Consider the following 11,827-nt stretch of genomic DNA (forward strand, 5'->3'; position numbering starts at 1 on the left):
TAGACTATTTTTAGAGCAATTTCAGGTTCACAGAAAAACTGAGCAGAAAGTACAGTTTCCATACACCCAAACATATACATACAGCCTCCCCCATTATCAACATATTGCACCTAAATGGTACATTTGTCACAACTAAAGAATCTACATTGACACATTATTGACACATCATTATTACTAAAGTATCATACAGAGTAGTTTCACTACCCTGAAAATCCTGCACTTCACATATTAATCCTTACCTCCCTCCAAATCCTAGAAACCACTGATCTTTTTACTGTTTCAGTAGTTTTACCTTCCTCAGAATTCATATAGTTGGAATCATACAAAAGTAGCCTTTTCAGGTTGGCTTCTTTCACTTAATTATATGCATTTAAAATTTCTCCATGTCTTCTCATGGTTTGTGAGTTCATTCCTTTTAGGCAGTGTATCCCACTGTCTGGATGTACCAGTCTGTTTATCCATTCATCTACTGAAGGATATCTTGATTGCTTTCAAGTTCTGGCAATTCTGAGCAAAGCTGCTATATAGCATGTACATACAGCTTTTTGTGTGGAAATAGGTTTTCAATTCATTTGGGTGAATATTAAAAAGCAGAATTGCCGGATCATATGGTAATAGCATGTTCAGTTTTGTAAGAAACTTCCAAACAGTTCTAAAGAGGCTATATCATGTTGCATTCCCACCAGCAGTGCGCAAACGCTCCCTTTGCTCCAGGACTTCATCCACATTTGGAGTTGTCAGTGTTCTGGACTCAAACTTGACATCCTCCTGTCTCAGCCTCCCCAGTAGCTAAGATTACAAGTATGTGCCCAGTTTATTTCCGAATTTTAAGAGTTCTTTGTCTATTTTGGATAACAATCCTGTATTATATGTTGCAAAAGGTTTATCCAAATCTGTGGCTTACCTTCCCATTCTCTTAACAATAATTTTTCAAAGAGCATAAGTTTTTAATTTTTATGAAGTCTTTCCTACGGACTATTTCATGAGCAGATTGTTTTAATATATTTGGATTTGGTTTGGAAAGCTGGTGACCAGAAATTAGACTCATTTTTTTAAAACTTTATTGGGATATAATTTACATACCATAAAATTCATGGCTTATAGTATAAAATTCAATGGTTTTAGGTATAGTCACAGTGTTATGCTACCATCACCACAATCAATTTTAGAACATTTTCACCACTCCAAAAAGAAACTCCAAATATCCATTAGCAGGCACTCCCCAAGTCTCCATGTTCACTTTCTAGGCAATCACTTTTCATAAGAAAAAATAAATATTACAAGTTAAAATTAATCATCACCACCTTGACCATAAACACAAAATTTCTTCCCTCTGATTAGACTGTCCATCCAATTTCAAAAGATCAGAGTTGTACAGCATCATATTCCTATTAATAATCTATTAGACCTGTGATATATAATTTTTAATTTATTACTTAATTTTGGGGGGAGATGTAAACTTTTGGGGGGGGTACACTTTACCACTAATTCCCAGCCCTTTGTAAAAATTTAATTATGAGGGCTGCGGATTTAGTTCAGTTGGTAGAGTGCTTGCTTTGCAGGCACGAGGCCAATGGATTCATTCCCTAGCACCACCAAAAAAAATTTTTTTTTTTTCCATTATGAGACAGGATCTCCCAAAACTGCCCAGGCTGGTCTCCAACTCTCAGTCTTATTGCCGTAGCCTCCTGAGTAGCTGGGATTACAGGTATACACCACCATGACTGATTTAAATTTTTATTGATTTCACTGTAATTAAAATCCAAAATTTATGGGCTGAGGTTGTGGCTCAGTGGCAGAGCACTTTCCTCAACACTACATAAAAAAGAGTAAACAAAATAAAGATTTTTTTAAAAATCCAAAATTTATATCTAGTTGCATTTTTTCAAATCCAAACTCACTTATGGCTTAAGGGCAGTTCCAAAGAACAAATATAAGAGAAACTGATAAATAATTCTGTTTGGCCTATAATTTTTTTAGTTTTTCATCACAACCTCCCTCCTCTTTGCCAAAATAAAAAGCACAATTCTTTTTAGATTAGCTTCACAGTACCAGTTAATACTTTAAATGATTTTTCTGATACTATATAATTTTAAAATTAAAATAATACAGTGAGGCTTTAAGGTATCTATCTCAGGACAACAGCTACCTTTCTTAGGTATAATGCTTTGCTCATTATATCTGCAGTATTTTCTCTGGTACATGTGCCAAGCCTCCTCAAAGAATTCCACCAAGATATTTTAGAAGTGCTTTGCTGTGGGCTGGGGTTGTGGCCTAGTGATACAGCACTTGCCTAGCATGTGTGAGGTAATGGGTTCGATTCTCAGCACCGCATATGAATAAATGAATAAAATAAAGGTCTATCAACAATTAAATATATATATGAAGTGCTTTGCTGTTAGTCAAACCAGAATAAGCAGAGTTTTTGTTTCCAAGTCTGCTCTCCATGAGGCTTTTATGCTATCAGTTACTTGTTCCAGCCACACTGCCTTTCAGATTTCACATCTTTTAAGAATAGTCCTGGGCTGGAGTTGCGGCTCAGTGGTAGAGCACTCCCTTAGCACGTGTGATACCCTGGGTTCAATCCTCAACACCACATAAAAATAAATAAAGTATTGTGTCCAACTTAAAAAAAAAAAATTAAAAAAAAAAAGAATAGGCCTGCTGGAGATGGGCACTGTGGAATATGCCTGTAATCCCAGCAACTAGCAACTTATTGAGACCCTCAACAACTTAATCTGTTTCAAAATAAAAAATAAAAAGTGCTAGGAATGTAGCTCAGTGGTAAAGTGCCTCCAGGTTCAATCCCCAGGACCAAAAAAACAGGCCTAGCTACCACCAGTTAGAGTAAGAGCTTATACCAGATATACAAACAATATTTTCTTCCAACATATCCTCTGATGCAAGCCTCCAGGGAGCTCATTTTCCATTCTTTCCACAACTTTGGGGGGAGGGAAAAGTTCTCTATTTCTCAGAATATTCATCTCTCAACTTGCTCATATTCAGAAAATTATGTTACTTGTAAACCTGGAAGCTCCACTGTGAACAACTCTATAAAGATCAATTTTTTTATTTTTTATTTTTGTAGTTGTAGATGGACAACATGCCTTTATTTCATTTGTTTATTTTTATGTGGCGCTGAAGATCGAACCCAGTGCCTCTCACATGTGCAAGGCAAGCACTCTACCACTGAGCTACAGCCCCAGCCCTATAAAGATCAATTATTAAACCATTATTCAAACAATAAATAAAACTATTATAAATTCTATCCTGAATTAAGCCAGACTGTCCTCTTGGGAGGACTATGCTCATCCTAATACTACCCTCCTTTCCCAACTGCTTTCCCAAAAATTACACAATGATGTCATGCCATCAACTGTAGTAACTGACTGTTTCCATTATAGGATAATTCTTCTACAGAGCTTACTACTGTGTAGACCACATACAAGATCCTTCACAGAGGACCCAGGGTAAGAATGTCTCTCTGTTCCCTCTATCAGGGATAGAAGTTAATTTCTCTGAGAAGCCTTTCGTATTATCATCTTACAGACTCAGTGTATTTTTAAATTGATCAGTTTCAGCCTTTCTGGAGGCATCTGAAAAACTTAGGGCCTAATCTTTAAGAAGTAAGCTGGAGCCTGGGGTTGTGGCTCAGTGGCAGAGAGCTTGCCTAGCATGTGTGAGGCATTGGGTTCGATTCTAAGCACCACATATAAATAAATAAAATAAACATTTTTTAAAAAGTAAATACTATATACATATATAAAAAAATAGTAGTAACCTGGTCATCACAAATTTTATTACGTAAAATTCTTACTTTTACTGCTAGTCCATCTTGGTTTCCTACCTTTATTTTCTCGACTTGTTTTTCTTATTTATTTCTAAAAGTAATTTATACTGCTACACTAAATGCACTTTTGCAAACCACCCTATATCCTTTTTGGAACAAAGTAAGTTATCATTTAATTAACATATTGTAAGTAGTCACAACAAAGAATCCTGAGGGACTCCACCGTTCCTATGTTCCAATGGGCCATAATTTACATTCACATGTGATTGGCTCTCCTGAGTCATAATGCCTCCTAGTCCTGCCTGATGACTGGCCCACACTCTCAGTGCTGGTCTGTAAGTAACACTGAGCCAGATACACTAGTGCACACCCATAATTCCAGTACTCAGGACACTGAAACAGGAAGAGCACACGTTCAAGACCAGCCTGGGCAACTTAGCAAGAAGAACTCAAAATAAAAAATAAAATGGGCAAGGGATGTAGCTCAGTCATACAATGTCCCTGGACTCAATTCCCAATAATATCCAAAAAAAAGGAAAAAAGAAACAAAGGACCATAAATTGAAGAATATCACAGTCACACCTTGTCAATCTCAAAGGTTGTCTGGAGAAAACATATAAAATTACTTAAGCAGAATCCTTCACCTGGAGCCCAGGCATGCTAACTAGAGTAAAGTTGCAGCTGCTGCCTATCACTGCCACTTCCGCAGATCCAAACTAAAGATTTTGAGAGCTATGTGTCTAAACCAAAGCTACTGCCTCTCATCTCTTTAATTCAGCAGTTGCTTAGAAGTTCATAACCAGTACACACACAAAAAAGAAAAATCTATAAATTTCAGTATAAACCTTATGTAGGTCACCAACAATATACATGGTAAACTCACAAGAGTCCAGCCATGCCATGGGCACAACATACACTCTTCCCCTCCAAAGCTTCATAGCTTTGTTCTACTAACTTGGTTTGCAGAATGCATGGCTTCCTTTACTGCTCAATAACAGTCACTGAGAAAAGATTCTAAATGTTCTTCCAAACTGAAACAAATTATACTCCTCTCTCTTTTTTCTGGCCCAATTAATTGCTAATCCTTGTGGCCCCGTTATTGGGAGATCTTATTTTTCTTCTCTACTTTGTCCTTAAAATATGTGTTTATGGTCAGACACAGTGGCACACATCCATAATCCAAACTACTTGGGAGTCTAAGGCAAGAAGATTGCAAGTTTGAGGCCAACCTTGGAAACTTAGCAAGATCCTCAACAACTTAGCAAGACTCTGTCTCAAAATTAAAAAAAAAAAAAAAAACAATAAAAAGACATAGCTCAGTGAGCATTCCTGGGTTCAATCCTGCTCCCCTGCAAAAAAAAAAGTATTTGTTGTGGTTCTATTCTACATTCTGCTCCTTGTTCCCTCTTGGCCCTCAAATATACTGGGTTCTAATTTTTTTAAATTCTTCACTTAGCTGATCTTGCTATCTAATATCTAAGACTTTTTTTTTTTTTGGAGACTAACTTAGGGCCTCACCAAGTTGCTGAGGCTGGCCTTGAAATTGTGATCTCCTGTCTCAAGACTTTTTTTTTTTTTTGAGACTAACTTAGGGCCTCACCAAGTTGCTGAGGCTGGCCTTGAAATTGTGATCTCCTGTCTCAGGCTCCCAAGTTAGAGGTGTGCCACCACGCCCAGCTAAAAACTACTACCGATATTTACTTTTATATACTGGTATTTATAATAAACTCATAGCTTATGAAATTAAAATCTATCCTAAATTTCATTTTACATAGTCTATACTATATACAAATTACTGGAATTGAAGATAAGGGATCCTTGATGATAGTAATATTCACAAGCTTATGATCCATAAGGTAACATCTGTACCTTCAGGCAAAACTGTTTCTCAACCATGGCACTACTAATTCTTTATTGTGGGGGCTGTTGTCCTGTACAACAGCAACATCCCTAACTTCTACACCTACTATATACTCACAAGATTCACGCCTCTACCTGTAACAACCAAAACTGTCTACAGACATTGCCAAATATCTCCTTGGGGCAAAACTGTCTCCAGTTGAGGACCACTGATCTAGATCTTTCTCCAAAGTTTACAAAGTTTAATAAAATTAAAACAGTGTTTGGAGCACATCTGGCAAGCAAAATTATTTGTTGCCAGGTGAGATGAGACATGCTTGTAATCTCGGCAAATCACGATGTTGAGGCAGGAGGTATGCAAGTTCAAGGCCAGCCTGGGCAATTTAGTGAGACCCTATCTTAAAAAAAAAACATAAAGGGCTGGGGATGTGGCTCAAGCGGTAGCTCGCTCGCCTGGCATGCGTGCAGCCCGGATTCGATCCTCAGTACCACATACCAACAAAGATGTTGTGTCCGCCGAGAACTAAAAAATAAATATTAAAAATTCTCATTCTCTCTCTCTCTCTCTCTCTCTCTCTCTCTCTCTCTCTCAAAAAAAAAGTGATACAATGACAAGAAATAAAACAGGACATTAAAAAAAAAAACATAAAAAGGGCTGGGGATGTAGCTCAGTGATAAAGTGGTAAAGCACCTCTGGATTAAATCCCTAGAACCAGGAACAAAATGTGTTTTATTGGGCTGCAATGTAGCTTAAGAGTAGAGTATTTGCCCAGTCTAGGTTCATTCTCCAATACTGCAGAAATAAATTAGTTGGTTAATTAATCTGTTGTTTAACTCACCTGTATGCAGCAGTCTTCTAGACATTTCTACTCCAATGTCTTAACTTGGAAGCATCTCTTATCTGAACTGTCTCCCAAAGGTTCATGTATTAAAGACTTGGTCCTCAATGTAGGGATGCTCATATGGGGATCTGGGGAAGTGATTGGATCACGAGGGCTCTAACATCATTATTATATTAATTTACTAACAGCTGAATGGACTACTGAGAGGTGACAGAACCTGTGGGAGGTGGGACCTGATTAAAGGCAATGTGCCCTTGAAAATGTGTCCTTGGGGGCTATATCTTGTCCCAGGCCCCTTTCAATATGCTTCTGCTTCTTGACTGCCACAAGCTCAAAAGTTTTCCTATATCATGCCCTTCTGTCAAGATTTTTTGTCTGGCCTAGCAAGAATCTAAGAGGTTATACTGAACTCCTCTCTCTCTAATAACCTAGACCTAATCTACAAGTTCTTCACGATCTTTATTTCTTTTAAAACACCATAATCACTTCTCTTACTTCAGGCTCTCACAGTGTGTCACCTATTCTATTGCTTCTATGACATTTCTGTCCCATTCCAATCCATGGTTCACCATGTTACCCGAATAATATTTCTAAATCTTACAAAATATGAAAAGCTGGGCACGGCGGCACACACCTGTAATCCCAGCAGCTTGGGAGGCTGAGGCAGGAGGATAACAAGTTCAAAGACAACCTCAGTAATGGCAAGGCACTGAGCAACTCAGTGAGACCCTGTCTCTAAATTAAATACAAAATAGGGTTGGGGATCCAGCTCAATGGTCAAGTACCCCTGAGTTCAATCTCTGGTACCAAAAACAAATAATTAAACTAAATTAAATTAAATATAAAAAGCATATCAGGCCTGGGGCGTAGCTCAGTGGTAGAGGTAGAGCATTTACCTAGCATGCATGAGACCCTGGGTTCAATCCCCAACACAGGAAAAACAACTGCAATGTGTTCATGTGCCACCCAAGAGATAAAAATCCAAACATATCAACTTTGTCTTCCATAATTCAGCTTCTGCTTATATTCCCAACCCCACCTCCAGCCATACCAAACCACTTCAAATTTCTGAACAAGCTGTGTTCTCTCAGGACTACACACTATTGTTTATGGTATTTTTTTCTGCTCGCATGTTCTTTCCTTCTTGTTTTTTCTACTTGAACTCTTTACTGATTATCTATCATATACAAGTCAATGTTCTAAAACTAGAAAATACACAAGAAATGGTTCTGTTCCTCAAGAATCTTGCCGTCTAATAACAGACATACATGCTATCATACAAGGCAGAACACTGTAAATGGTAAAATGGAGCAGTAAAGTGCCATGGAGCAAAGCAATGTGCGTTTAGAAAATAAAGAACAGAGCTGGTTGTAGTGGCACATATCTGTAACCCCAGTGGCTGGGGAAGCTAAGGCAGGAAGAATTTCAAAGCCAGCCTCAACAATTTAGTGAGGCCTTAACCAACTTAACAAGACCCTTTCTCAGAATAAAACATAAAAAACAGCCTGGGACTGTTGCGCAGTGAGAAAGCACCTCTGAATTCAATCCCCAGTACAAAAAAAAGTTGGAAATGATTTTTTTATTTGTTTTTTTCCACGACCAGGGACTGAACCTAAGGGTGATCTACCACTGAGCTAGATCACCCAGCCCTTTTTAGTTTTTATTGAGATAAACCTTACTAATTAGCCAAGGCTGACCTCAAATTTGTCATCCTCCTGCTTCAGCCTCCCAATTTGCTGGGATTATAGGCCTGTGTCAATGTACTCAAAGATAAAAACATTTTTTAAATTAAAAAAAAAAAAAAAGCTACTCAAGAGACTGACAGAGGAGAATGGCAATGTTTAAAAATAAAAAAGGCTGGGGATGTCACTAAGTGGTAAAACACCCCTGGGTTGAATTCCAAGAAACACACACACACACACAAACAAAGATAAAAAACAAAACTGAAAAATGGCTCAGACTAAACATAAAGTGAGTTCCAAAAAAGATCCCATTATAATGCATAAAAGTTGTTACTATGGAATTACACAATTATTTATGTTGCAGCCTTAAGAGAGATTCTAGTATTTTCCCAGTCTCATCTATAATAAATGTCTTCAGCATTTTCAGTTAAAAAAAAAGAAAAGAAAGGGCCAGGGTTGTGGCTCAGTGGTAGAGTGCTTACCAAGCATGCATGAGGCACTGGGTTGGATCCCAGCACCACATAAAAAATAAACAAAATAAAGGGAACGTGTCCATCTACAACTAAAAAATTTGTTTAAAAACTGAACAGTAGTTCACTGTGCAATTCTTTAGTTACATGTCTCCTTTAAGAACTGTCCAACAGATCAGACCATTTTCAAGTTATAGAACTTCTCCTCCAAAACTCCATAGGTTTAAGGCTGAGGTGTAGCTCAATGGCAAAGCACTCCCCCGAAATAAAGGGAAAAATACTACCAAAATTCTTAAGTTTAAGTATTCAGCAAATCTGCCTTTTATCATTCATTATTTTACTTTGCCAGGTATGAAATCTATAACTTCTATGGTATTCTCTAAAATCTTTCTTGTGGATGAGAATCATATGAGTTTTCTACAAAAGAGGTTACACTGCTGTCTATTTGTTTATATACTTCATTCTTATTCCTTTAAAGCAGGTAGATTCCATTTGGTACTAGTGATTTGACCATTTCCAATTCAGCTATCGAGAAACTGTGATTAGATCTAGAAATATATATTTATTATTTGACCTAGTACTGCCAACATCTGATCAATTTAAAACACAGCAAATTTCTTCTTTTCCAACAGGAAAAAAAAAAATCTTTTCCATCATGTTCATTAAGTGGCCCCAATTACATTTCTTCCTCTGAAAGAATCTTTTATTTTGGCTTTAAAGCCTCAGAAAAGGTACTCCTGTAATACTTTCTTGGCATACCTATTTTTAGTTTGCACTAATGCCAAGAAACAGAAACAAAATTAAATTTCTTTAAATACACCAGAGACAAGCAGCACAAGAAAATTAATCTGATAAAAACATTTCCAGGACAGAAGAAATGTCTCTACTTGCAAAGAAAAATCCAGAATTCTTTTCTTAGTAGCTACAAAAGGTTGGGGAAAGAAACGTTTATTAAACAGATAAAAGCTAAATACAGTCCAACTGTGTTTCAACAGGAAATAAAATGGTTTAATAATTATATTTCCTTAAGGTAGGAAGGAAATGTAATGTTGGTCAAACTGAGAAGTCTACAGAAAATCTCACTGATTATTTTTCAAATTGTTTCAGGGTCCATGTCAAGTTAATATCAAAATACATGTCAGGTCCAATGGGATAGACCTGTAATCCCAGCAACAGAAGAGGCTGGAGCAGGAAGGTCATAAATTCAAGGCCAGCCTCAGCAAATTAGGAAGACAATCTCAAAATAAAAAATATAAAGAGCTGGGAATGGCTCAGGAGGCTGAGGCAGGAGGATCACAAGTTCAAAGCCAACCTCAACAAAAGCAAGATGCTAAGCAACTCACTGAGATCCTGTCTCTAATTAAAAAAAAAAAAAAAAAAAAAAAAGCTGGGGATTTAGCTCAGTATTAGAGCACCCCTGAGTTTACTCCCCAGTTCTGGGAGGTAGGGGGGATGAAGATACATTTTCATAATTAAAAAAAGAACACTTTACATTAATTATAAACAAAGCATAAAACAACTTTATAATACTACATACTAAAAAGAAAAAAAATTCCAGTCAATTCACTAACATGCAATGATTGAGTGCACTTATGGCATCAAAAACAAAACAATGCCATCAAAAGAAGTGTGGTTAGTTTTTCATTAATTAGGTCTCATGGTTAGTTGTGTTGTTTCCTAAGAAAGCACAAAACAGAAGCCACAAACTGATGAACTTGGATGAATATGAATGCTGCATTATTTCTAGTAAAAGTTTTCTCCTTAGTTAAATCATTGTATTAAAAACGGAAAACGCACACGAATGACTCCCCTATTAACAGATATAGTTAACACGTAAGTGCAATTCAGTTACATTCATTCGCAACAGCACATGGGACCTTAACGTTTCTCATACTTGTTGACTCATGTTAAATATCAAACTTCTATACCAAAGGAGAATGGGGGAAGGGGGAGAACACAGTAAAATCTTCCTTGAGAGAAACAATTCACTGACAAGTAACTTTTTTCTTGAAAGATAAATTGTTTTATATCCATAGCTTATAAGCATAAGACGAACTCAAGTTATCAACAGTCTACCCATTTACCACATATCAAAAACAAAAGTTAACTGAACAAATAAAACAGACACTAGCACTAGCGGATAAACACTATTGGGAACCTAAACACTGGTTTTACCCAAAACACAGAAACATTTCAAAAAAACAGTATACCACTTACACTCCTCTATCTTTACTTTCATTCTTTTGCCCGCATCTTTATGTCTTCCTTGGACTCGGTAGTAACGAGGAATAAGTTCCCTCCTTTAGAGAACCAATAAAACTAAATCTTGAGTTAAGAGGTTATGGGGGGGGGGGGACAACTTAAAGGACTCATTGCCGACTGACTATTCACTGAAATAAACTCAATAACGTGCTCGGAAACCAGATTCATGCTGAAGTATGAACGCACACGCTCAAAAAAGGCGACGTGAAAGAGTGGTAAGTTAAAAGGGGCAACCTGACATTCTGTCACATCATTGCCACACTGCTGCGGTCCACCCCTTCCCACTTCTCAGGAACCCACGGGCGGTACGCCTGTCAGATGCCGGCCTCCCGCGCCGCTGTCACCTCTGGTGGGGACGACCCTCTCCCGGCGCACCGCCCCCCGGGGCTCGGCTCCAACTCGGCGGACCCGGACGTGCGACTGGAGGACAAGTCCTTTAAGCAAAGCAGCTGGGACAGTCCGAAGGCCAGAAGAGGCGACCCCGGGGCAAAGGCCGCGACATCCCTCGGGATCGCAGCCAAGGGAACCAGGACAGCATTCGGGGGACTCCGGCTTCCCCAGCTCTCCGCGTGACGCCAAGGTGGACCGCATAGTCAGGCACCGCGGAGGGCCCTCCACTGCGACCCGCCGGTACACCCGGCAGGGGTCCCGCGGAGAGGAAGGGCGGGCCGGCGGTCGCCCCGCAGCCGGAAGGGGCGAGCCCCGCAAGTGGGTCTCCCTCCGGTCGGGCTCACCTTCAGGTCGTTCTCCGGCAGGTACTTGCACAGCCGCGCTATCTCCACATACTTGTCCAGATCTAGAGGCGCCATTTTAGGAATCACAAGCCGCGGCAGCGGCGGCGGCGGCGCTGGAGTAGCGGAGGCAGCGGCGGAGGCCGAAGCCGGAACTCTCCCTACGTCACGTCCGGCCCGTGAGTGGCGT

At 38.9% G+C, this 11,827-nt stretch overlaps 1 protein-coding gene across 2 annotated transcripts in view; it reads right to left on the reverse strand.

The window, feature by feature from the left end:
- The window catches only part of Ppp6c (protein phosphatase 6 catalytic subunit), a 34,865-nt gene extending 23,054 nt beyond the window's left edge, over positions 1 to 11,811 (reverse strand). For both annotated transcript variants that reach the window (XM_077797101.1, XM_026386230.2), the window contains exon 1: positions 11,641 to 11,811. In XM_077797101.1, coding sequence (XP_077653227.1) covers positions 11,641 to 11,715 — 75 coding nt within the window. In that variant the 5' untranslated portion in view covers positions 11,716 to 11,811. The remainder of the gene's footprint in view (positions 1 to 11,640) is intronic.
- Between the last annotated feature and the right edge of the window lie 16 nt (positions 11,812 to 11,827).

Source organism: Urocitellus parryii, chromosome 4, assembly GCF_045843805.1.
Source record: "Urocitellus parryii isolate mUroPar1 chromosome 4, mUroPar1.hap1, whole genome shotgun sequence".
Taxonomy (NCBI): Eukaryota; Metazoa; Chordata; class Mammalia; order Rodentia; family Sciuridae; genus Urocitellus; species Urocitellus parryii.